Consider the following 27,637-nt stretch of genomic DNA (forward strand, 5'->3'; position numbering starts at 1 on the left):
AGTGCCAATTGGCATACACACTCTTTAGACCCTTGAACGTTCTGAGCAACGGGCACCTGACTAAAGTTCTCCACACAGGCCCATGCCATTTCTGCACTTACCCTTGCTGACCGCAGCTCATTAAATATTTTGCGACACTGAAGCCACGTGCAGTGTACCACGTCGTGCCCACTGACCTGGGTGGCGACCTCTATTCAGGCCTTCTTGGTCAGATGGGCGGCCTTCCCTTGCCGTCCCTGTGCATTAAGATATGCTGCCTGGCACTGACATTGTCGACCAGCACTCCCAGCCACTCATCTGAGAAATGTGGGGCAGAGTGCCCACCTGACTTGCCCTCCCGCCTTCCATGACCAGCAGATGCTGACGCCATGACTGCACACCAGCAAACTTTTTGGATTGCTTCAAAACAGTTCCCTCAGCCTCCCCCACAATCCCCGGGAGCCTTCAAGGAGTTGCCTCTTCATTTTTGAACACCCCACTGGGTCCACGTTGGACCCAGCACCTAGTTCGTTCCCACCCCTGTGCACAGAAAACACATCCAGCAGTCGTGTTTCACGCTGGTTGGGCCTTAATTGGCCACCTACTGTAAGATCGTGTTCACGGAACGAACTCAGCCGGAAGCAGGCTTTGCATCTGCTTCCGGCTGCACCGACTTTGGGCACACCCCAAAGGTAGAATTCAGGCCATAGTTTCTGTCAAGTGACCAGAGTATCTGTTTTTCCATTATCCTCACATAACATTTTTGATACCTAGGCCATTGTCAAACAATGGGATTTGAGTTTCGCCCATCTACATTACATCTTGGTAGAATAAAGTTTTTTTCACGCGCATTCTTTGGATTTCAACTCTGAGGCTGAAAAGCCTGCAAGCAATATTGTGAAAACAGGTTTTTTTTATTATTTGGAGAAGGGCAGCCATTAATCACAGGAAAGGTCTTTTGCATTTTTTGTGACTTGTCCAGACATGAAGATTAGTTGAGTGATCTTATAGTCCCATGTGTATTGATAGGAAAGAAAAGATCATCTGACCTCTCAACTCCATTTTGTTTTAAAGTGTCCATTTTGAATTTATACACCATAAAATCATATTGTATGAGCTTGACAGGGCCCAAAACTCTATGCAATACTCCAGGTCAATGCAGTTTGACCAAAGGCGCTGCAGTATCACTTGCTGACTTTCTTATTCCAAACCCTGAGATGTAAGGATAAGCATTCTATTTGCCTTTTTGATTACTTTTTGTACCCATGGACCAGCTATTAGTGCTCTATTTACTTGTACACACAAGTCCCTATGCTACTGCACAGTTCTTTCTCTCTCATCATTTAAAAAGTATTCCTATTTTTCTTTTTCAGAACCTCACTCTTCCACACATTGGATACCAGCTTGCATCAATTTGCCCTTGTCACTGTGTCCATATTACTTTGTAACCCCATGCTCCCATCTACAAATTTACTGTGCCTTATAAATTAGTATTATCTGCAGATTTGGATATACAATTCTCTATTCTTTCATCCAAGTCATTAACCTATATATAGTGAAAATCTGAAACTCCTGTAAAGATCCCTGGGGAACATTACTTTTCATATCTTTGCAATCACAGAGCATTCCCTCTATTGCTGCTCTCTATGTTCTACCCCCCAACGAATTACCAGCACATGTCTCGAAGTCAGCAACATTTCTGTGTGTTTTTAATTTTTTCTCCGTGACTTCAGCTGTAGTCTGTGTTTCTGTGGATGAGGAGGCACTGACTTGCCCTGGCCCATTTTTTGAGTTTGAGCAGTCACAGACTACAATGATAATTCCACATCTTGCATTGATATCTGCAATGTGATAAATGCTGTCATAATCTTAACCTATATGGGGGCTGCAAACTTGAGAGTCATACCCGTTATTTGCTGCAAATCCTGAAGTGACTTCAGTGTTTGCACATTGGTTTATATTCCTCAAACATCCTTTCTTTCAGAGGTTCATAAGATCTTAGTTAACTGATCCTGCAGCCAAGGGCAATGCATCAGAATCTCCATTGGACAATGGATGTGTCTTCAAATACTCTCCACTCCTCCTGCTCACTGGAGCTCTGAATCACATAGTGCTACTTCCTCACTTATACGGCCTGCATTACCATAGATGAATGTATTCGAGCTGCTGCATGAAATTGAAAAAGTGAGTGACAACTGAGGATGGAATCATATTGAGGAGGCTGAGGAAGAGGCACATGAAGCAAGATACAGATCAAGTAACTCTTCATCATCATCTTCCACCACTCAGTTTTTGTACTAGGGCTGCAGTAAAGAGCACACAAAGTTAGAAGGTGTGAATGGCGTCCAGAGAAATTGAGGAAACAGTGAAAGGTCAAGGTTTTCTGTTAGCTTGATGGTTTAAAGTGCTGCAGCTGGTAAGTATCAAGATTTGCACCAGCTCATTTCACTGACTCATTTGTCTCTCCATCTCCCACAGTGAGACCTGAGTGTCTCCCCAGGCGCTTGATTGCTTGCTTCTTGTCCAGGATTAGCTCTTTTATATCTGCAGTGTTGCTTTGAGTCACCTGACTTTCACAGACCTTATGAGCTGGTTTTCCAGAAACAAGACTGTGTGCATGAGGTGAAGGCTAACCTGTTAATGAATTTACTATATTTTTAAGAAATAAGCATGCAAGTAAATTTTGTGACGAGAGAAGGCCACACAAATTTCAAATTGAAGAGCTAGAGATCTGGAGTGTGATGCACATGCCCGAGAGAAAAGGAAGACAGTGACAACTCTCTTCTTGCCTGCCTCATTAGGTCATTGAACTTATTGCTTGCACAGGTCTGCTGTTCCTAAAGTGAGGGAGATTGCACTCTGCCAATGCTACCTCTTCCCACATGGCTCCACATGATCTCAATGGAGAACAGCAACGTGTTTATTTATTTTATAGAATCCAAAGCCCAGTTATTTACTATGAGAATGAAACAAAGGTTCATGATTTAAATCAAAAGAATTTTACAAATGCAAAAATCAAAGAACATGAATAATGATAACTACACTCTTTCTTAAATAGTCAGCTATATTAAAGGTATTAAAATTAGAATGAACTTTAAAACGAACTTCCTAACTCAACTTTCCTCTTACACCATTTGACTTACACCCCAATAAACTCAAGTCAGGTACTTACCCAAAATTGGAAGATTAACCACTTGGTCTGAGTACTGCTTTGAAGATTCGTATAAGGGCTGAGATTTCTTGGGACTTCTGCTTACTTCCAGCAAGGTTTTCCCTTTAAATTTTCTCCAACCATCTCATGCTTGTGGACTCCCAGTTCAACACAGATGCCGCTAGAGTCGTATGCATAACCCCCTCTGTCAGAACTCTCCTGGTTCTACTATTCTTTAACTCTGGAGTCTTGCATCTAAGACTCTCTCGCTCTTTCTCCTCAGCTTGCCTATCTCTATAAGTTCAACTCACTGCTAGGAACCCTTCAGTTAACAAGAGTTTTAAACGATTTTAGCCAGCATACGGAATATCAAATGAACAGTACTGGAAGAAGATGTTCCTTGTTCTGCAGCAGACTGTTCTCAACACCAAAAAAACTGCTTGGAACAGAACCACAACCACAATCTATCATCCCTATAATTATCTTCTTGTTGATCCCTTTTCTGTTGTTTGTCACCCAGACAACTTGTTCCTATGATCATTTACTTGAAGCCAGATGCTTTACCAGAAATCAACTCCTACAGAAACCTCACTGAATATTGCTGAAAAGAAAGACATGTTACTAAGCTTTTTGTCTTGCACACATCAGGACAAATGCAAGGATGCCAAATTTTATACAACAGGTGAAAAGGGGGAGGGGGCTCATTTTATTTGGCAGGTCAACTCTGATTGGCAGAGGCATTGTCATGGAGAAAGCAACGGAAAACCATAGGCTCTCCATGCTTCCGGGAATTCAAAAAGATGCAAGGTTTATACACATTTATTTTGTTTGCAGAGAACGAGACCTGCGTAGGAATGTCTGTCACTTTTAGCAGGCATAAATGAGGCATAATACGAGCTTTATGATAACCTTAAATTGCTTGTTAGTGTAGCTGAATAGCACACTCAGGATTGTTCAATAAATGCTGCCCAATCACAAAATCGCAACTAATTGTAGACATTTTGTCTTTGATTAAGCAATCAAAGGCTGGTTAAGTATGGTCTGTACTCTGCCTATCACGAAAATTTGAACAAACAGGTTAAGCAAGCCATTTCATCCTACTACTATGCAGTGGTAACTCAATTGGCATTTTCCACTAATAGAATGCTGCTGTCAGTCCAATTTGATGCTCTGCCTACCATACAACTCATGTTTGAATTTCAGTGCTAGTGCGATGCCAGGTACATGGCAGTACACACCGATGATTGGCTAATCGAATCAAAGTGTTGCCCGGCTGTTTGTAATACACAGAGTACAGATCCTACTCATGCAGTGCACACTTGCAAAACTGAAAACAAAATACCTAATGTTAAATGTGATTCACAATTGGACAGCACTTGCTGAACAATCCTGAGTGCACTAATAGCTATACCAGCAAACAATTTAAGATCATCATTTGAGCTCTCATGCGTGGAAAAGTGCGCACAGATTTCCCTGAGGCAAAGTGCTGCCTCAGGGAGATTGGTTCCGATTGAAAACTTCAAATAAAGGTGATAAAAAAAAATTTCCTGCCATGTCCCCTCATGTGACATTGTCACATGAGTTGGGACATGTCCATAACTTTAATTGAAACATTTCATAAAAATTGAAATACCCTTATGAAACCTTATCCCGCCTGTGGATGAGGTTTCATGTTTTTTCCAAAGCCTGCCTGGGCTCCCAGCCTGCCCACCAATCTTAAGATCGATTGGGCAGGCTGGGCAGGTCCATTAATCATCTTAATTAGTCTTTTAATAGCCTTAACAGGCCGTTGACAGTTCAGTGGGCGCACAGCCAATTTGGCTGCGCACCAGCCAAACTGCAAATCAAAATGACCCGAGGTGACATCGGGACACACACACGATGTATCCCTGCGTCATTTTGCACATCGGCGAGCGGGCCCCATCCCCACTCACCGATCGGAAGATGCTGCCCTTAATTCCACAGTTCCAAAGAGTGTGCAGGGACAGAGGGACCTAGGGGTTCATGTGCATAGACCTTTGAAGGTAGAAGGATACATTGAAAGAGAAATTAGCAAAGCATATGGGATCTTGGGCTTCATAGACAGAGATGTTAAGTATAAAAGCAGAGAAGTTATATGTAACCTTAATAAAGCACTGGTTAAGTCACAATGAGAGCACTGCGTCTAATTCTGGTCACTGTACTTTAGGAAGGATGTGAGGGTGCAGAGGCGATTTGCCAGAATGATTCCAGTGATGTGGGATTTTAGCCACAATGTTAGGCTGGAGAAGCTGGTTTTGTTCTCCTTGGAGCAAAGGAGGTTGAGAGGAGATTTAATTGATGTGTACAAGATTATGGCAGGTTTAGATAAGGTGGACAAAGAAAAGCTGTTCCCATTTGTCCATACAAGGACAAGGGGACACAGATTTAAGGTTTTGGGCAAGAGATACTGGGAAGATGTGAGGCAGAACTTTTTTTACACAGTGTGGTAATGACCTGGAACTCACTGCCTACAAGGGTTGTGGAAGTAGAGAGACCAATGATTTCAAAAGGAAATTGGATTGAGGGAAATGAACTTGCAGGGCAATGGGGTTGGGGAGGTGATGATGATGGTGTATTGGTATTGTCATTGGACTAGTAATCCAGAGGCCCAGGGTAATGCTCTGGGGATCTGGGTTCAAATCCCACCACGTGGTGGAAATGGAATCCAATAAAAATCTGAAATTAAAAGTGAAACCATTGTTGACTGTTGTAAAACCCATCGGGTTCACTAATGCCCTTTATGAGATGAAATCTACCATCCTTACCTGGTCTGGCCTACATGTGATGCCAAACCCACAGCAATGTAGTTGACTCTTAAATGCACTCTGAGCTAGGGCAACTAATGATGGGTAATAAATGCTGGCTTGCCAGTGATGCCCACATCCTATGAATGAATAAAAAAAATTGAACTGACCGGGTTGCTCTACAAAACCAGCATCAACATTAAACCAGCATAATGGCATCATGCCATTATGACTCCATGACTTGAGAAACCTTAGGGAAGTGGCAGCCATCTCTGATCCCCAAACACTGCCTACAAGAGGATTCTCCAGGAGCTGCTCTTGCAATGGCAAGCCACTGCCCTCAGGCTTGCAGTTTACTCCATTAAACAGTCAGATTGCATCTGATTTTTATGTTGCTCTGATCCCCTGCTATGTGAATTCAAGTAGCAGAAGTTTTAACACAGCATTGCATGGGCCCCACTCTATCAAAATTGCATTGCCCTTGGAGATTTGTTACTAATTGCCCATTTAACGAGCTTAATTGGCTTCCCGCTGCTGCCAAACAGGTTGCCGTCATTGCACAGAAGCCACCTCTAGGAAAATTAGTAGGAGGCGGGAACATGTCAGAGAACCAAAACAATGCATTTTTTTCCAAATCTGTTCTCTCCCCCGCCTCAAAAGCAGCCTCCAGAGGCTTGGTTAAGTTCCCCCTTCATGTACCTTGTAAGAATGCAGAAATTCCCTTTTGAGACAAGAGCTTTCGGAAAATCCAAATTGTAAAGAGCTATAGCTAGTTACCTGTTGCTCCTTCAGTTTTCTGCTGCTCTTCTCACTTGCTGCAGGCTTTTAAAACCTGAAACATGTCTTCGCACCTACTAGTGCATTCATCCTGTTTTACACGGTTATACTGCTTAAATGTCAATTACTATGTAAATAAGCTAACCCTACCATTTCCAGCATGCTTAGCACTCACAAACAGTGCAATGCCACCTCAAGACCACATGGATTTCATAGATAGCCCCATGGATTTGCCATTCTTCAGCCCATTCCAGTGAAGACTTTGCCAGGAATGAAGCAAGGTAGTTTTGGAAACCCCACCACCACAATAACCCTAAATTAGCAGATACCAAAGGATCAGAGCAAATTCTGTAGAACTTTCCCTTTTCAAACTTTTAGAAATTGAGTTGAATCCTTGATGTGGCAGGTTGCATATGATCTGTGGAAGGAATTAGGCCAACTTGTGTTCTTGTAAAATATTGAAAAGCAAACTATCAAGCTTCTTTCGTTACAGCAGTTGCTTTGGTAATGGTTTTGATGCAATGCATTGAAGGGTTAAGCTATTGATACCTGTATTTTTAGACTGCTAACTTAATGTATTTATTACATGTTGCTTTTCATTCATCTGATAGATTTTTCACACTTGTCAGTTGAATTTTTAATTAGTGCAGTTATTGATGGTTAAAATGTGTCCTCAACTGGGGTAGGTTTTCACCTCTGCCCGGGCAGTAATTTGACAGTGGGTTGCCGTTAGAACCCATCCAGTTTTCATCCCATTGAAATCAATCGAAAAAAAAATCAGGTATTTTTTGCAAAGGAATGGTGATCTGCTTTTTCAGATTACTGCCCAGACAGTGAAAATGAAAGTTACCACAGTTCTTTCATTTTGTCACATTGAATTGCTTCAGTTGTCACTCTTGTTTTTAATCCTAGCCCAAATTAATGTTACTAATCGATTAAGTTAATGGGGAGAATTTTTAGGTTGGCGAGCGGGGGCGAGGCCTGCTCGCCAATGCGTAAAATGATGCGGGGTGATGTCAGGCATGCATCCTGATGTCACCCCGCATCATTTAGATTTTCAGGTCGGCCACAAAAAGCCATTCATAAAGTAATTAAAACACTTAATGGACCTGCCCATCCAACCTTAAGGTTGCCGGGCAGGCAAAGAACCCGAGCGGCCTTCAGAAAAAACATGAAACCTCATCCACGGGCAGGATGAGGTTTCATGAGGGATTTAAAATGTTCCAGAAATTTTTAAATAAAACTAATGGACATGTCCCAGCTCATGTAACAGTGTCACATGAGGGGACATGTCAATAATTTTTTTCTCATCTTTATTCAATGTTTGAAACCTGAGCCGATCTCCCTGAGGCCACACTTTGCCTCAGGGAGATCTGTGCGCTCTTTCGTGCACATGTGCGAAAGAGCACACTCCTGGCTCAGGGAATTCCCCCCCCCCCCGCCACCCGCACCGAGAGCGCATAGTGCTTCCTGGCGCATGTCATGCTGGGTGGGCCGCTCACTCGCACTCATTCCCACACAACCCCCCTGATGGGAGGGAAGATCCTACCCAATGTTACTAATTGATCTTATGAAACAGGAATAAAGTAATGTCAGAACAAGGAAATAAAAAGGGGAAGACGAGTTATAACAACCAAACTGTATGATTTTTTTTACACTGTAGTGTTGTGCAATGACTATATGGTAATATGCAAAGATACATAAAGATTGTAGCAGTGCATTGAAGGGCAATAATGGAACAGATTTTCAGATTGGCATAAGGTGGGGGATACATCTTGTTAGATCACTAGTGCATAGAGTCTTCCAGCTAAGCTCCTGGCTATAAAATGCTAATAAATGGAACTGACCCTTTACACATTCTCCATCATCTTAGGATGGGATTGTGTTGTACTTAACGTGCCCACTGAAAGGGGCGTAAAGAGAAGCTCTATATGCAAATAAATACTTTTTAAAGATCAGTGGCTTTTTATTGCTGATTTTTTTTGTTTTCTAGAATACCTAAAGAAAGTTTATGCAGAAACAAAAGCTGCTGAATATTGTTTACAAAATTACTGAAAAGCTATTTGTTGTTGAAGCATTTACAGGAGTTCAACAAAATAGGAAGATCATAAGGGGAAAATGATAAGGGACTTGTAGAAGGCAAACTTACTGTACATCAAAAATTAACAAGGCTTATAACTGTAAGCTACAAAATCCTGTGTTGGTTGAAGGTCAATCTTAAGTTAAAGAGGAGTTTCTTTTAAAGAAACCCAAACACTAATTTATGGCTGAAGCTATAAAAGGTGAACAAAAATACTTGGAGTCATGATGATAGCTGATTGTGTGTGTGGACTTGATATTAGATACAATACGGTACTTGGATAAGATATTGTAAAGCGCACTCTGTACTACATATGGGGTCACCTAACCTGAGGGTCTGAAGGTCAGAAAGCACATGTTAGGGAATTAGCCAGCATGGCAGATTAAGTGATGTTGTTCTTGCAGTTAAATCTGTGACTTTGAGTGTTGTTCTTTCAGCCTGAGATGTGACATTGGCAACGAGAATTATTATGGAGCTATTTAGGATTGTGTCATGGCATTTGCTGGAGCTGATTTGTCTGCAGTCTGGAGAATTGAGCCGTTTGATCTGGTGGGTGATGCTAGGATCATTAGCGTGAAATGGAAAGTGTGGCTGGAGGAGTTCAAAGCATATGCTGACAGTTATAGTCTGTTTTTGGATGGGGTGACATTGGTGCAGGAAGCATAGCGACGGGCCTTATTGTTGTTCAATGTGAGTGCTTTAGTGAGGGAGACTTTCAAGACGTTACCTGACAAGGGAGAAAAGGCAGTGAAAGCTTTGAAGGACCATTATGCGGTGACACCAAATGCCACATTCCAAAGACATGTTTTCCATCGGATGAGACAGAAAGAGGGGGAAATAGTAACACAATTTGTAACCCATTTGAGGCAGGCGTCAGGTGGATGCAATTATGTTACGACGGATCTGAATAACCAGATAATGGATCAGGTGGTCCAACATTGCAAGTTGGATAAGCTGCTGGAAAGAGGAGGTGACTTAACATTGGATGATACTTTGAAAATAACTGCTGCCTTGGAAGCAGTGGATGGACTATGCAGAAAATATGGGGGCAAAGACCATTTTGCCAGGAAGTGCAGAAGCAAATCTGAACAGAGAGGGAAGCCTGGCAAGTCACGTAAAGGAAAGAGAGATGAAAGTAGCACAACTGTGAGACGAGCTGAAGAAGATGCAGAGAGTAAGGGCACAAATTGCAATCATGAATACATGTTTTCTGTCAATCGGAGCAACCACAAGAAAGTTCCAGTGATTATTGGTGGTGTTAAAGTGAGCATTACTGTAGATTCAGGCAGTTACAGTAATGTCATCGACAGAGCAATGCGAGAGGAACTGAAGCAAAGAGAATCAAATGCACATTTCGAAAATGTGTCAAAAAGCTCTATCCTTACATACTTAAAATCTCACTTCAAACTTTTGCATGCTTCATTGCAGATGTGAGAGCTGGGATCAGAATGTGGAGACAGAATTTGTCACGATTGAGGAGAATGGTGAGCCTCTTCTGAGCAGTGCTGGTGAAATGCATGCTGAACGCCCAAGAATCATTGCCTATGTGAGCAGATCTTGACAGATGTGAAGAGGAGACATTCTCAGATGGAGAAAGAGGCTTTGGGATTGGTGGGGACATGTGAAAGTTTCCCTGCATACTTGTTAGGCATTGAATTTGAATTTGTGATGGATCATAAGCCATTAGAGATTATTTATTTTCCCAGATCCAAACCATGTTCCCAAATTGGAAAGATGAACATTGCTGACCCACTGTCACGACTATTGATGGAGGTTCAAACACACAGATCCTCACTGGAGAAGGAAGCAGAGTCACTCATGTGGTTTGTGGCAGTGCATGCTACACACAGAGCAATGATAACTAGAGAGATTGAAAAGAGTCACAAAGATCCAGAATTGAATTATACCAGGCAGAGAATCTAAGCTGGAAACTGGAAGAATTGCCCATTCAAGGCGTACATCGCTATATGAAATAAACTGTGCACAACTGGGGAACGTGTTCTCTGAGGCAGCAGACTTGTAATGCCCCCAAAGCCGAGGCCCAGTCTGGTAATACTAGCTCATGAGGGTCACTTTGGAGTGATTGGTACTAAGCAAAACTTACGAACCAAAGTATGCAGGCCAGGGATGGAGAAAGATGTGGAGCAGTTTGTCCAAACGTGTCATGGATGTCACCTTGTCAGCTGACAATCTACCAAGACCAGTATGTTGCACACTGCTACCTGTTGGACTATGGGAGAAAGTAGGAGTTGACTTCTCAATTCCACTTCCATATGGAGAGTCCATGCTAATGGTGAGTGACTACTACAGCCATTACTGAGTATGGTGTGATGAAGTCTACAACAGCAGAGAAATGGGGTCTGCAGTGACTTAAATATTTGCAAGGCACGGTCTACCAGTCATTCTATATTCAGACAATGGGCCACAATTCATTTCACAGACCTTTGCAGATTACATGCAACTCACATGCATTCACCATCACAGAGTAATCTCTAAATGGCCACAGGCAAATGTGGAAGTGGAACAACAAAATCAATCTTTACAGAATTGGATGAGGATTGCTCAGACTGTGGGGAAAAAATTGGAAGGAGGCATTTCTGTCATCTGTGGCCGTGTATAGAGCAACTCCACAAACTATGACAGGAAAAAGCCCTGCTAAACTGCTGTTTGGATGCAAAATATGCACCAAGATGCCAGAGCTGGGAGACTTTGGTGTTGATCAGGAGGTCCAAGTTCATGATGCAAACCACAGAAGGGGAGCAAGACAGTTTGATGTGATGCCAGGTGATGAAGCACTACTGAGACAGGGGAATCCAAGTAAGAATGGATACACCATTTTACCCCAAGCTGTACACTGTCATCGCCAAGAAGGGAAACAGCGTGCTTTGTGGTCATCAGAAGGAGTACTGTATGACAGAAATTCTTCATGCATCAAAAAAGTATCATGGACAAAGACACAGCAGCAGGTGAACCAGATGTAGGGGCTGAGGTGAAGCTGACATCCACCAGTCCAAAGGTCCAAGCCAGGAATGCTGATGGCAGAGAGACAGCTTGGTATCCAGAGGAAAAATTGGCTCCGGGACCTCCTAACCCTGATGCGATAACCACAGTTCCTGAGACAATAGGCAGACCATGACATAAGAGGAGGTCACCAAAGCGATACAAAGGTTTTGTGTGATTTAGCAACAGAACATGAAGTGGAGATCAGTTTAGAGTAATGATTTGTGATTTAAAATAACGTGATTTCAAATTGAAAAACAGCAAATCTTGATACAAAGATCGTGCTTTATATGTTGTGATTATGTTCAAAACAAAAAGGGTGTACGCCGAACACTACCCTTGTGATTTTGAAATTCTTGTTTGTGATGTTTGCAAGTACATGAGAAATTAATTAGATTAGATTATTGAGGAGCATTGAATTACATATTGATGATTATCTCAAGAGATACCACAGTTAAATAGCAGGAGAGAAATAGTTCTAGAAAGTGAAATATTGAACAAAAGACTGAAACTATATTGGACTGTGAAACACTGAACTTAGCTGACATTTGTAATTGAAGAAATTAATTTACTCAGTGAGTTAAGAAAATAATGATTTAAGTTTGTTTGCAAAATTTTTTTGCAGTTTGTTTAGTAAAGGATCGAATACAAACTAATTGAAACATTTAACATCCTGAGGGGCCTTGACAGGATGGATGTCGAGAGGATATTTCCTCTTGTGGGACAATCTAGAACTAGGGGTTACTGAGGGATAATCTAGAACTAGGGGTAACTGTTTAAAAATAAGAGATGGCTCATTTAAGACAGAAATGAGGAGAAATTTTTTCTCTCAGAGGGTTATGAGCTTTTGGAACCCTCTTCCTCAAAAGACAGTAGAAGCAGAGTCTGAATATTTTTAAGGCAGAACTGGACAGATTCTTGATTAACAAGGGGGTGAGAGGTTATCTGGAGTAGGCAGGAATGTGGGATTGAGGTTACATTCAGATCAGCCATGATCTTATTGAATGGCGGAGCAGGCTCGAGGGGCTGAGTGGTCTACTCCTGCTCCTAATTTGTACGTTCGTATGTATGTACACCAAGCAGAAAAATGATGGACATGCTTTAGGTCTAATAAGGGAGTGTTGTCATGATGATAGCTGATTGTGTGTGTGGACTTGATTTTTAGATATTATATGGTATTGAGATACTGTAAGGTGCACCCTTTATTACATATGAGGTCACCTGACATGGGGATTGTTGAAGGTGAGATAGCACATGTTAGGGAGATAGTTAGGCAGGGTGAATTATGTTGTTCTTGCAGTCATATCTGTGACTTGGAGTGTTGTTCTTTCAGCCTGAGATGTGACACCTGGATCTGCCATTATGGCATCAGCAAAATGGTAGGACCTAAAACAAATACCTGGTAAAGACAGCAGGGAAGTAGTTGCAGAGTTCTACTGTCAGCTGTAGCCAATTAGCAACATGGAAATGACAATCAGTCTCTATTGACCACTTGCCATGGGGCTCTGTGGCGCAGTCAGTTATTGTGTTCGGCTGTTAACCGAAAGGTTGGTGGTTCGAGGCCACCCAGGGACGAAGCTGTCACTGTTTACTCCCCATCAGCCTTCATTGTCACACAGTTCCTGGTTGTCATTGGGTCCTTGAACTAAATGTCAAGACTCTATTGATCACTTTCCTCAATCTTATGTATCGGTTTCCTTCTGTTGGCAAAGGGATCTTCTGCAGGATCAACCAATGTGTTGCCCATAAATGTATCCAAGAACATTGCCAGCAGTTTTAATCTCCTTTCCCACTTACAGAAGCATGACATAGCCATTTGATTTCACTGCACCACTGCATTTCCTGTTGTACAGGGATTAATTGATGGCATCCCTATGGCCATCCAACCAGCAGGTTTCTGTTCATCCTCACTGTGACTTGCTTAGTTAGTGTTTGAAAATGCTCGTGAGAGCGAAATAGGATGGAGTGAGATTCTGTCTTGTTCTGTGCAATTGGTAGTGCTGTCAGACTACTGTTCCAGCCCTAATGTGACAGAAAGGGACAAATGTAGAAGGAGTACATACTGTGCACAGCTTTCTGTCCAACCTATGACTGAGCAACTGACCATGCATCATATAGCTAGGTTGTGTTGTACGATGTATGGGCATGCATTAAAAGATACTGGAAGAAAATTGGACCTCTCTGTCCTTATTTAAAAATCCCTGCCAGAAATTGCACAGCATCCGCTGGGTGTGCCCCACTCAGAATTTCCTTTCCTTACTGTGGCCAAACCATTAAGGTAAGATTCTTCTTTTTATGGCAAGAATTTTATGTTGGGCATGTGAGCGTGCGGCCGACATACCCAAACGTAATATGACGCGCGATGATGTCTGCCGGGTGTCCCGATGCCACCACTCACCCTCGCAATATTTTGCTAGGTGGGCGCGCGATGAACAAGGAGGCGCACCTGCCATTAATTAACGGGTCAGTTAATGCCTTTGAGATACGAATTGTCTTGGAGTTTCCGTAGCCCATCAATTTTCAGGGCATTGCGCGGGCGGGTAGGCCACATTTTCAAAAACTCGTCCATGGGCGGAATAAGAGGGGTGAGTGGGCTTGCTAATGCGAGTTGTTTGTACTTTAGCTTATAAGTTGCTGCTGCTTGCTTGTGTGAACAGGACATCTTCATTTCGCTTCAGAGCTGCTTTGACAGAAATAAGTGGCTTCAGTTCAATACTCCGGAGGAGTCATAACACTTGGGTCCTTCCAGGTATCAGACAGCCTTCCCTTACCCTGGGAATGGGGATTGTGGTCTCTGCTGGAGGCACCCCCTCCTCTGAGGAAGAGAGGGCCAGAAGGGGGAGGAGGCCAGGCATCCCTATTCAGCGTCCAGGGGAACAACCGACACAGGCACAAGTGGTGCAAGGCCAACAAGAAGTCCAAGGCGGGAGGGGCCGCAGAAGACGCCACTATCTTGCTGCCAGGGTTTACAGGCAGCGATGCAGCTACCTCAATATGTCTGAGGTGCAATGCCAAAGGAGGCTTTGCCTCTCAAGGGAGACAGTGACCTCCATCTATCAGATGATTGGCCCTGAGATCAGCTCCGACTGTGTGGGTAGACACCCCATGCCAGTGACACTGAAGGTCACAGTGGCTCTCAACTTCAATGCCTCCGGCTCATTCCAGGGGTTGGTGGGTGATCTTTGTGGTGTCTCCCAATCAGCTGTCCACAATTGTGTCAATCTGGTGACAGACGCTTTGTTCAGGTGTGCATTGACTTTCATTCACTACTGCACGGACGAGGCCAGAGAGGCTGAGCGAGCCAGAGGCTTTGCAGCAATTGCTGGGTTCCCTCGCATCCAGTGTGCAATCAACTGTGCACATGTGGCCATCAAGGCACCAGCGGGTGAGCTGGATACCTTCATCAACAGGAAGGGATTCCACTCCATGAACATGCAGATAACATGTGACCATAGGATGCAGATTCTGCAAGTCTGTGCAAGGTACCCAGGCAGCTCCCTTGACGCTTACATCCTGAGACACTTCCAAGTGCCAAGGCTCTTCAGTGCTCCAGCCCGACTAGATGGATGACTGCTGGGTGACAAGGGCTTACCCCTGCAGAACTTATGAAGCACCCAGAGGCTTGTTGAACAGAAACACATTTAATGCTGTAGTGCCTGGCATACGTAATACAAATTAAATTGACAGGTGTTATCCATCACACCAAATAACATTTAACGTAAAAGTGGGGGAAAAAGTATCACCAGTGATAAGCCCGTGTTGTGATTAAGGTGCTTTAAGTTTTCACTTGCGGGTGCTACGTCTAGCTGCTCCCCCCTCACTGGCACTGGCATTGGAGACAGCCTGCTCACTCTGCTGTCCTGTTGGCATTGATGATCTTGGCCGGCGTCCTCTGGCCCGTGGAGCCTGTGCTGGCCCCACCTGGGAGGGAGCGGCCAGTGCCACAGCTGGTATCTCCCCAATCGCTGCAGCCACATTGGATGCCACAGTTACTGGCAGAGGGGCGGAGGAGCTGCTGCCATCATCCGGAGCACCCTGAGAGGAGCTTGCAGAGACAACAAGCATCTTGTGCGCCAACGTAAGGTCGGTTTGGACCTCCCTGCTCACCTTTGATGGATGGGCGCCTAACTGGGATGCATCTCCCACACTGACAGCGACCACCTGAGGTCATTGCCAATATGAGGGCTTGCAGGTCCAAGTGAATCCCCAGGAAGCCCTGATACAGCTCCTGGAGGAGTCTCTCCATGAGAATCGCCACCCTCTCCTTGGAGGAGGTAGTGCGCTCGGCCATGAGGGTGATTGCATTGCTCATGGTCCGCAGGGACTCCTATACAATGGAGACCATGGCACACATTCCCTCATATATCTCCGCCAGATCCTCCCGCACACCCTGCTGACTTTCAGCATCTGCTGCCTCAGGGACAACTTCAGAGGCATATCATCAGCCACCGACTGAGCATGTTCCTGGTCCCCAACAGTCCTCCACCTGCCAGCGTCTTGGGCACTCTCTGTCACCGTCTGCACCTCAAGCAAGTGTGAAACACCCTTATTGATGTGCACCGAGATGCTGGCTGCTGATATAATGCCCACCGAGGTGCTAGTATCTGTGCTAGTGCCTGCTTGGCTGAGAGGGTGTGACACAGGTGCGTTGTGATAATTGCTGTCCTCTGGGGTCAGTGGTGGGCCTTCAGGCTCCTCACCCCGATGGGCTGCTGGTGAGCCCGAAAGGAAGAACAGGGACATGTCATTAGTTGAAGTAATTACACTGTTACTGTGCATGCCTGGCACCCGGATCAGGGTGCCCTCGTCTTTCCATTATCAATGGGGATTCCATATTCGAGGCTCACATCAATTTAGAGACAACAGTGGAATGGTTGCTATTACAGACATTCTGACCTCAGTGCACTGCACTCTTACCTCCCTATAGCATCCCAACCTCACCGTGGCAGGTTGACCTAGGCGCATGGCACCTCTCCAGCTCCAGGGCCTCTTGCTCATATTGAGTTAGGATGAGTAGGTGGGGCGGTCCACCGCCAGTCCACAACCTCTCAGCATTGTTATGGGATGTCTTCTCCTGAAAGAACAGTGGAGCATTGATTAGTCCACCCTGTACCTGCATTGCCATTGCAGCCTGGCCAACCCCATCTGAGGAATATCTCGCAGGGCTCAGCCGAGTTGTGACCCTGGAGCGACAAGACATCTATTCCAAGCAGCCAGGGTTCACCACCTTGCCCATTTGCTGCATCATTCACATTTGCTGCTCATACTCCAAGACCCAAGGGGGATGGTGTGGGCAGCTCCTAACTGCTGTGCTAAGTGACCCATGCCAACACGGTACTCGATAGATTCCCGATCGCAGGAGATCATTGAGCCGCTTATGGCACTGCACCCATGTGCACCTCATCACATCATGGGAGCTCACCCTGGATGCCACCTCCTCCCAGGCATTTTTGGTGAGGTTGGGGGACCTCCTCCTCCCATCCCTGGGGATCTCTCTCCATGCTGCCACCTCATCAGAAAAACATGGGGCCAACTGCCCCACCAACCTGATCCCCACCATCCACCCGCGCACCACCCCCCCCCCCCCCCCCCCCCCCCCCCCCAACCTGCCGTGTTCACCAGTAACGAGCTCCGTCACGAGTTGTGAGTGCTTCTGGCAGCTTTTGCATGGCTGCCATGGTTGCTTTTGAATTGGCCACCAGGTTGCCATTGGACCTAGCGGACATTGAGCTCCTGTCCCCACCTTCCCCTTTTCACTGTTGCCACTATTGCATCTTACACTGGGTGGGCCTTAATTGACCCACCCGCATAAAATCACAGTGCAGAGCCGATCACGGTCAGCTTCCCGACCACCCCCACCTGCTCCTGACGAGCCCGCACGCCGAATGTAAAATTCTGGCCTATGTGCCGAATGTAAAATTCTGGCCTATGTTATGGTTCATGGAAGCCATTGTGCATGAGATCTGTTACAATACCTGATTCACAACATCCAGGTATCTGTTGTTAATTTTGTTTCACAGCAAATCGACTTGTACTTTGTAGTCCAAAAGAGAGTGATGCTCTTTATCCTTGCACAAGCTCACAGTAATATTCACCACTTTTGGAACTTAGAAGTGGACGCCCACCTCATTGAGCTGATGTTTTATGGAGTAATCTAGCAGGTTGTTGAAACGGATGCAGCACTTCCTCAGGAACCATGAACACAGGTCATAAAAAGTGGCCATTTGTTTTATGGAACATCGATGCATCTGAGGAGCATGCTTGATCAGAATGCAAAAGTGAAATGCTGCAGATGCTGAAAACATGAAATAAACACAGAAAATGCTGGAAGTACTTGGCAGATCAAGCAGCATCTGTGAAGAGAAACAGAGTTAAAGTTTCAGGTTGATGACCCTTGCCTCAAGTCAGACACGGTCCCATCCTGTTCAAAATGGCCATCATTACTACCTCTTCAAAAAATCTACTAATTAAAGGTGCAAAGCAAATGTAAGGTCTTGTTCATGTAAGTTTTACTTGATAAAGAGGTGAAGCAATTTCTTGACCACGTAATGGTAACCTTCATAATTTTCTTTGAATGCTGCTATGTTACATGAATTTTACTCTGAAAACAAGGTCCCCTTGTTCTGAACTATAATTTAGAAATCAATATATGACAATATTTTTGTCAATTAAACACAGAGATAAAAACAAAAAACTGTGGATGCTGGAAATCCAAAACAAAAACAGAATTACCTGGAAAAACTCAGCAGGTCTGGCAGCATCGGTGGAGAAGAAAAGAGTTGATGTTTCGAGTCCTCATGACCCTTCGACAGAACTAGGTGAATAAGGAAGGGGTGAAATATAAGCTGGTTTAAGGTGGGTGGGTTGGGTGGGGGGAGAGAAGTGGAGGGGGGTGGTGTGGTTGTAGGGACAAACAAGCCGTGATAGAGGCAGATCATCAAAAGATGTCACAGACAACAGAACAAAAGAACACATAGGTGTCGAAGTTGGTGATATTATCTAAACTAATGTGCTAATTAAGAATGGATGGCAGGGCACTCAAGGTATAGCTCTAGTAGGGGTGGGGGGAGCATAAAAGATTTAAAAATATTTAAAAATAATGGAAATAGGTGGGAAAAAGAAAAATCTATATAATTTATTGCTTGCCCACATGTCTGTCCTTGGCTTGCTGCATTGTTCCAGTGAAGCCCAATGCAAACTGGAGGAACAACACCTCATCTTCCGACTAGGCACTTTACAGCCTTCCGGACTGAATATTGAATTCAACAACTTTAGGTCTTGACCTCCCTTCTCCATCCCCACCCCCCTTCTGTTTCTTCCCCCTTCCTTTTGTTTTTTATCCAATAAATTATATAGATTTTTCTTTTTCCCACCTATTTCCATTATTTTTAAATATTTTTAAATCTTTTATGCTCCCCCCACCCCCACTAGAGCCATACCTTGAGTGCCCTATCATCCATTCTTAATTAGCACATTAGTTTAGATAATATCACCAACTTCGACACCTATGTGTTCTTTTGTTCTGTTGTCTGTGACATCTTTTGATGATCTGCCTCTATCACTGCTTGTTTGTCCCTACAACCACACCACCCCCCTCCACTTCTCTCCCCCCACCCAACCCACCCACCCCCACCCACCTTAAACCAGCTTATATTTCACCCCTTCCTTATTCACCTAGTTCTGTCGAAGGGTCATGAGGACTCGAAACGTCAACTCTTTTCTTCTCCGCCAATGCTGCCAGACCTGCTGAGTTTTTCCAGGTAATTCTGTTTTTGTTTTTAATATTTTTGTCAAGTTCAGTTCCAAACATATATCCCATTTTTGATCACAAATGAACAGGAACGCGGCAAGGCAATTAAAAATGGGGTGAGTTGGCTTCATCATGCAGAAGCTTTAGTTTCCTGGGTACAATCGCATAGCTAAATCACAGATGGGCATCAGTTTCAGCCACTAGCTGTGACCATGGGACATTGTTGGCCCAATCCATGTGGTGTTGCCTGGCCTATTGGCAACAAATTTTACACAGCAACTCCAGGCATCCCTCCATATTTAATTTAGTCAGTCAGTTTTATGTCTGAGTTCAGGTGAAGACACAGAAGCCATTGAAAACTATTGAAGCCAATTCCTTGAAATCTTGGTATTGGATTACTGAAACCATCATCCATGCCTTTGGTACCTCTACCCTCCCATCAACTTGAGGTAATCCAAATCTTTGCTACCTGTGTGCTAACTCATGCCAAGTCCATTTCACCCATTACCCCATTGCTTGCTGACCTACATTGACTCCTGATTAAATAACACCTTGATTTTAAAATTTTCATCCTTGTTCTCAAATTCCTCTATGGTGTTGCCCCTCCCTATCTATGTAATCTCTTTCAACCCTACAACTTTCTGAGATATTATCCTGTCATCCAATTCTGAACTCTTGAACATCCTCGATTTTAATTGCTCCACCATTAGAAGCTGTTCTTTCAGCTGCCAAGACCCAAAGCTCTTAAATGCCCTCTTTAAATCTTTCTGCCTCTCTTCATTTGTTTCCTCCTTTAAGACATTGCTTAAAACTCTTTGACCAAGCTTTTGGCCATCTGCATTAATATCTCCTTATGTGGCTCTATGTCAGATTTTGTTTGGTAATAGTCCTGTGAAACACTTTACGATAAAGATGCTATATAAATACAAGATGGTGTTCTCTATTCATCTTTTTCTGCTTGTTCCTTTATAAAAGTAATATCCTTCCCCAATCACTGAACTATAATCATTGCAAACTAAAGGAGAAAAGTTTAAAAGTTAAAACTGTGCTGTCATACTTAAGATAATATTAATAATATCTTGATTCTTTGAATTAGAATGCAGAAGTGTTCACTTAAAAGGCAATTGGTATTATTTTAGATCACATTAAAATCCTTACATCTTCTGGTCTTGGCAAGATAATTATCTGTGAAATTGAAATTAATTATACTTTATTGTCGAGGATATTTTGCTTTTTGTTCTGTATGAAAGATAAATACAGTGCCTTTGAGTACCCAGTCATATCTGTTCTGTTGTAGTTAATATTAGTGTCACTCCATAAAAAGTAGCCATAAAATTAGAATTAGGAATCAAACTGATAAAAAATGTTTGCTGCAACACACTTGGGGTTTTTTGTTTATTTTGAATTAACAGTCATTTACTTATGTATAATGTATCTGTATTGCAATAATTATAATCAAACTGCTTCTAAAATCATATTAATTGGAAGGTATCTAAGATAATGAACCTTTTCTGTAAACCTAGAGTGGACGTCTGCAGCTAATATTGTTATTACCATAAAAAATGAAGGTGCATACTATTCTAATGTTGTGACTTCAAATGATTAAGGTAGAAGCTTTGCAAGTGGCAGCTTTTATGATTATGAGGTCTGCTGTAAGGTACAAAGTTCATGTCATACATCACTTATTAATCACACATTTTTGAGGAAGACCAATTATGATTTTTGTGAAGTTGTATTGGTTTGTCAAAATTTAACCTTTTAGAAAACATTTTACGGTATTTCAAGTTTCCCCCAAAGATTTGCCAAATGCAATTTCATAAGGAATGATTTTAAACCCGCCCAGCTAGTAGACAGTTTTAAATCATTTGGGAGACTTAATCACCAATGTCTTGCTCCCTTCCTGCAGTGTTCTATTTTAACCTGCTGTTCTGAGCAGGTGGCAAGGATGCCCAACTGAAACTGGTATCTTCAAATATGCAAAACAAAAACAAAAATACCTAGAAAAACTCAGCATGTCTGGCAGCATCTGCGGAGAGGAACACAGTTCAACTGTGTTCCTCTCCCCAGATGCTGCCAGACCTGCTGAGTTTTTCCAGGTATTTTTGTTTTTGTTTTGGATTTCCAGCATCCACAGTGTTTTGCTTTTATCTTCAAATATGCAAATGTATAATGAATTCAGTTGCCCCCAGCTGCTGTTTTAACTGGTGGCCTGAGTGTTGCTGGCAGAAAAAGAAGCAGAGGCCAAAAGAGACCCAAAGAGGTTGGTTTTCTTAACTTAGGATTTACTTTCCTTGAAGGAGCAGGGGGAACAGGAGTGTTGCCCACCTTCTCAATCACATCATGGTATTTTGCGAAACCTGCAGTCAATGTTAACAATCATGGAGGAGTCCAGCACTAACTTGGCACAGGGCTTTGCGCAGAGCTTGGAGCCCATCCTTTCCAGCATGGAAATGCTGCAGTGGAAGCACAGACTGAAGTCCTGCAAGGTTAGCTTGCTGCCATGCAAGTTCAGGCTGCTGCCACCATGGCTGTGGATTACAGTGTAAATGGGCATGCAGAGTGTCCTTTATTCTCCAACAGATTACTAGGATTGCTGAGACCCTGGCTGAGTGACAGTGGCTTCATGGAACACAAACTTGCTGTTCCCTTTCAAAAAAACGTTATTCATCCTCCTACCACTGTCACTGTGCCAGCCCAGACTGCTGCCACTCATGCTGAGATGATGCAGTCTACAGCTGGGCCTACTGGACTCTGAGCTATTCGTCCTCCAAGGCCATCTACAGTCTCATCCGTTGAAAGCCAGCAGCAGCTTTCCACCAGCCACGCTACATCCACTGAAGTAGCCTTGACATCTGGGTAATCTGTGGCTCCCAGACCTAATTCCTACAAGTAGTGTTAAGGATGGTATTACAGTGGTTGAGATCATAGGCTTGAGAAGCAACAGTTTTAGTTAAATGCAAATGGAGAAGTTCCTAAGCAAAGCCAGGAGTATACAAAGACATTGAGATATTACAGGGAATGACTGATAGTCTGAAGGAGAAAACAGGGTTAAAAATAAACACCAGCCTAAAATAAACATTGTTAAAAATGAAATCATGCCATATTGCATCTAAGTCAACTAATCACCCTTGTGCATTCTCTTGGCACCTGTCTTCTGATTGTCTTTGCTTATCCTATTGCATACAAAACATATGAATTAGGAGCAGGAGTAGGCCATTTGGCTCCTCGAGCCTGCTCTGCCATTCAATAATATTGTGTCTGATCTGACTGTGGCCTCAGCACCACTTTCCTACCTATCTCCAATAACCTTTGACTCCCTTGTTAGTCAAGAATCTATCTACCTCTGCATTAAAAATATTCAATGAACGCTTTCTGGGGAAGAGGGAGGGTGAGAAATATTCTGATATTAGATGAGTGTAACAGGAATTATGGGTGTATTCTTAATAGGCTTTCTAAAGAGGTTTCAGAAATGCAAAATAAAGTTAAAGTAGGTCCAAAGTCTGTGCCTTTCAACTGAATAAAAAGTAAAGACAGGAATGGGTCGATAAGTTGTGAAAAGAAAGTGATTGTTGGCAGGAAAGCATTGCTGTTCTGTACAATCAGACATGCTGGAAACAGGAGGCATGTGACACAGCATAGTATACAAGAAAAACTAGAACAAACACTGGAGCAAAATATTGAGTTACAGGCAGAAAATACCAGACTGAGTGAGGAGGGATGTGACTCTGAGGAACACTTCCCCAGAAAGCGTTCATTGAATATTTTTAAGGCAGAGATAGATAGATTCTTGACAAACAAGGGAGTCAAATGTTATTGGAGATAGGCAGGAAAGTGGTGCTGAGGCCACAATCAGATCAGATACGATACTATTGAATGGCAGAGCAGGCACAAGGAGCCAAATGGCCCACTCCTGCTTCTAATTCGTATGTTTGTATGTAATAGAATAAGCAAAGACAATCAGAAGACAGGCACTAAAAGAATGCACAACGGTGATTAGTTAACTTATATGCAATATGGCATGATTTCATTTATAACGATGTTTATTTTATGCTGGCGTTTATTTTTACATTGTTGGCAAATGGATGCTGTGATAGCTAGTAACAGAACATTGAGTAGTTATGGGATTGTTGGTGAATGGGGATTTGGGCTTGTGGCTACTGGTATTGCACATGAATGAGTTCCTCATGACAGTCCAGTCACAAAGGTGTCTGTGTCGGTTGCCTCCTCCCTTTCATTTCTCCACTTTCTTCTCCTCCTCTTCAACTCCCTCCCCCTCATCCTTCTGCTCCTTTTCCTCAGCTGCATGCCATATAACTGGTGACAAGGGCTGATCCCAAGCTGATCAGGTAGCGGAAGCATTGTTCCGGCACATGAATGATCTGCTCTATCACATTTTGTTTGGCAGCATGGCTTTCATTGTATTTATACTACACATGTGTGTGGGTCATCAGATAGACACCTCATCAGCAGACAGCCATTGTCGCCCAGTACCCAATCTTTGGTTTGTTGTAGTTGCTGAAATGCAGCTGGTGCAGAAGGCTGTTGCAGATTGAAGGCATCTTGATGCTGGCAGGATACCAGCATTATTCACTGAGTATGATCACACATGGAAGGCCGTGGTGTAGTGATAATACCACTGACTAGTAATTCAGAGGTCCAGGAAAATACGCTGGGATAACGGGTTGAAATCCCCCCCACGCCAGCTGGTGGAATTTAGATTCAATTAATAAATCTGGAATTAAAAGCTACTTCAGTAATAGAAACTATGAAACCAATGTCAACTGTCATAAAAACCATCTGGATGCCCTCCTTCCCCAGTGCAGCCTCGCCCTGCAGCCTCTTTCCTTGTCTGAGGCCACTTCTCCCCCTTCCCCAAGCAAGTCCTCGCCCTGCAGTTGTTGGAAGCCACCCCAGCCTTATAGTTGGTCTGGTAGGTAGAGACGTGCCTGTGATCCCCCATAAAAGTGATGTGGTACTGTCTGCGAAGCCTGGCGTTGATGACCGCAAGTGCTGCCCGAAGCAAGGTAGGCAAACAAACCTCGAAATCCCGAGCGAAGTGCAGCTTGCCAGGTGCACGTCGCTTATGTCCAGTTGTGAAACACATGTGCTCGGATGATCCAGCCTGGGGGGATGATTGCAGTGAGCTGGACTCATAATGATATGCAGATGTATTACAATGAAATTTCCAACATCTGATGGCAGGAAACGCTGCCCACCATTAATGGGCAGAGCGGATGATTGAAAACTGCTTTCATGACGTGAAACCGATTTTTGACCTTTTTGCCATATTGTCCACTCATGCCGCCAAACACGCCCACTGCCAACAGGCTCAGAAAATTCCATCCAAAGCCGGCAACTACAGACCAGTCAGTTTGACTTCAGTGTTAGGGAATCTTCTGGAAACTATAGTTTGGGACAAAATCAAATCACTTAGGTAAGTGCAAGATAATTAAGGAAAGTTAGCATGAATTCATTAAGGGAAAATCATGTTTAACTAACTTGCTGGAGTTTTTTGAGGGGGTAACAGAGAATGTTGATAAGGACAACACTGTTAATGTGGTGTATATGGATTTTCAAAAGGCATTTGACACAGCGACACAGACTTGTGAGCAAAATTCTAGCTCATGGAATGAAAGGAAAAGTGGGCACTTGAATAAGAAATTGGCCAAGTGACAGAAACAGATAGCAATAAATGAATGTTTTTCAGATTGGAGGAATGTTTGTAGTGGAGTTCCCCGAGGTTCAGTGTTGAGACCCTTGCTTATCCTAATACATATTAATGACCTAGACTGTGGTGTTCAGGGCATGATTTCAAAATTTGCAGATGATACAAAGATTGGAAACATTGTCAGCTGTGGTGAGGATAGTCTTGAACTTCAAAAGGACATAGACATGTTAGTGGATTAGGCAGATAAGTGGCAGATGACATTCAATGCAGAGCAGTGTGAGGTTTGGTCGGAAGAATATGGTGATTCAGAATAAAATAAAGGAGTACTCTAAAGGAGGTGCAGGAACAGAGGGACCTCAGTATATATGTACGTAAGTCATTGAAGATGGCAGAGCATGTTGAGGGAGTAGTTAATAAAGATATAGTATATTAGGCTTTATTAATAAGAGCATTGAGTACAAGAGTAAAGAGGTCATGTTGAGCTTCTGGGATACATTAGCTAGGCCTCACCTGGAGTACTTTCATCCAGTTCTGGGCATCACACTTGAGGAAGGATGTGAAGCAATTGGAGAGAGTACAGAGGAGATTTGCAAGAATGTTTCCAGGTATGAAGAACTGTAGCTATGAGGATAGATTGGAGAGGTTGGGACTGTTTTCATTGGAGAAAAGAAGGCTAAGAGGAGACTTAATAGAGGTATTTAAGATCCTGAGGGGCATGGACAGGGTAAATAGTGAGAAACTGTTCCTACTCAGTAGCACCACTACTAACCAAGCTGGCTAAGTCCTGAAGGACATAGCTGCTAGAATGGGTCTGTGGCAGGTGGTGAGAAGATGTCATCAACGGTGCTATCAAGTGGCTCTTACTCAGCCACAAGCAATAGGGGGGAAAAACCTACTTGCCGTTGACCAACCTACCTGTCGCAAATGCATCTGTCCATGACGGTATTGGTAGGAGTGACCACTGCGCAGTCCATTTGGAGACAAAGCCCCAACTACATATTGAGGATCCCCTCCATTGTGTTGTGTGGCACTACCACCGTGCTATATGTGATAGATTTTGAACACATCTAGCAAGTCAAAACTAGGCATCCAGGAGGCACTGTGGGCCATCAGCAGCAGTAGAATTGTACACAACCACAATTTGCAACTTCATGGCCTGTCATATCCGCGCCTCCGTGCCCCCACCCCCCCCCCGACCATTATCATAAAGGCCGGGGATCAACCCGGTTCAATGAAAAATGCAGGATGGCATGCCAGGAGCAGTACCAGGCATACCTAAAAATGAGCTGTCAACCTGGTGAAGCTACAACACAGGATTACATGCATGCAAAACAGTGAAAGCAGCATACAGTAGACAGAGCTAAGTGATCGCAGAACCAATGGATCAGATCTAAGCTCTGCAGTTCTGCCATATCTTAAACAACTAACTGGAGGAGGAGGCTGTACAAATATCTCTATCCTCAATGATGGGGGAGCCCAGCACATCAGTGCAAAGACAAAGGTGAAGCATTCGCAACCATTTTCAGCCAGAAGAGCTGATGGATGATCCATCCCGGCCTCCTCCTGAGGGCCCCAACATCACAGATGCCAGTCTTCAGCCAATTCATTTCACCCCATGAGATATCAAGAATCGGCTGAAGGCACTGAATACTGCAAAGGCTATGGGCCATGACAACATTCCGCCAAGGGTACTGAAGACTTCTGTGCCCCTTTCCAAGCTGTTCCAGTTCATCTACAACACTAGCATCTACCCAGCGATGTGGAAAATTGTCCAGCTTTGTCCTGCCCACAAAAAAATGACAAATCTAACCCAGCCAATTCCCGTCCCATCAGTCTGCAAAGTGATAGAAGTTGTCGTCGACGGTACTATCAAGTGGCGCTTATTCAGCCATAACCTGCTCACAGTTGCTCAGTTTAGGTTCCGCCCAGGCCACTCAGCTTCTGAACTCATTACATCTGCAATCTAAACATGGGCAAAGGAGCTGAACTCAAGAGTGAGAGTGATGGCTCTTGACATCACGTCAACATTGGACTGAAAATGGCAATAAGGAACCAAACTGGAGTCAATGGGAATCATTGGTAAGCCTTCAATGATTTGAGTTACACCTAAGCACAAAAGAAGATAGTTGTGGTCACCTTAGTCCCAGGACATCACTGCAGGATTTCCTCAGGGTAGTGTCCTAGGCTGACCATCTTCAGCTGCTTCATCAATGACCTCCATCAAAAGGTCAGAAATAGGGATGTTTGCTGATGATTGCACAATGTTCAGCACCACCCACAACTCCTCAGATACTGAAGCAGTCTGTTCCATGTGCAGCAAGACCTGAGCAACATTTAGGTTTGGGCTGACAAGTGGAAAGTAAAATTCATGCCACACAAGTGCCAGGCAATGACCATTTCCAACAAGAGAGAAGCTAACTATCTCCCCTTGACACTGAATGACATTTTCATCACTGAATCCCCCACT

At 43.7% G+C, this 27,637-nt stretch overlaps 1 protein-coding gene across 10 annotated transcripts in view; it reads left to right on the forward strand.

Annotated features, from left to right (window-relative positions):
• The window catches only part of fam172a (family with sequence similarity 172 member A), a 684,886-nt gene that overhangs the window by 494,452 nt on the left and 162,797 nt on the right, over nucleotides 1–27,637 (forward strand). Inside the window, exon 11 of one of the 10 annotated variants that reach the window (XM_041185658.1) lies at nucleotides 10,181–10,419. The exons of the other annotated variants lie outside the window; for them this stretch is intronic. Within the exon in view, the coding sequence (XP_041041592.1) occupies nucleotides 10,181–10,251 (71 nt within the window). The 3' untranslated portion in view covers nucleotides 10,252–10,419. Of the gene's footprint in view, nucleotides 1–10,180; nucleotides 10,420–27,637 lie in introns of those variants that run through there. 10 annotated transcript variants of the gene reach the window in all.

Source organism: Carcharodon carcharias, chromosome 4 (assembly GCF_017639515.1).
Source record: "Carcharodon carcharias isolate sCarCar2 chromosome 4, sCarCar2.pri, whole genome shotgun sequence".
In the NCBI taxonomy this organism is placed as follows: domain Eukaryota; kingdom Metazoa; phylum Chordata; class Chondrichthyes; order Lamniformes; family Lamnidae; genus Carcharodon; species Carcharodon carcharias.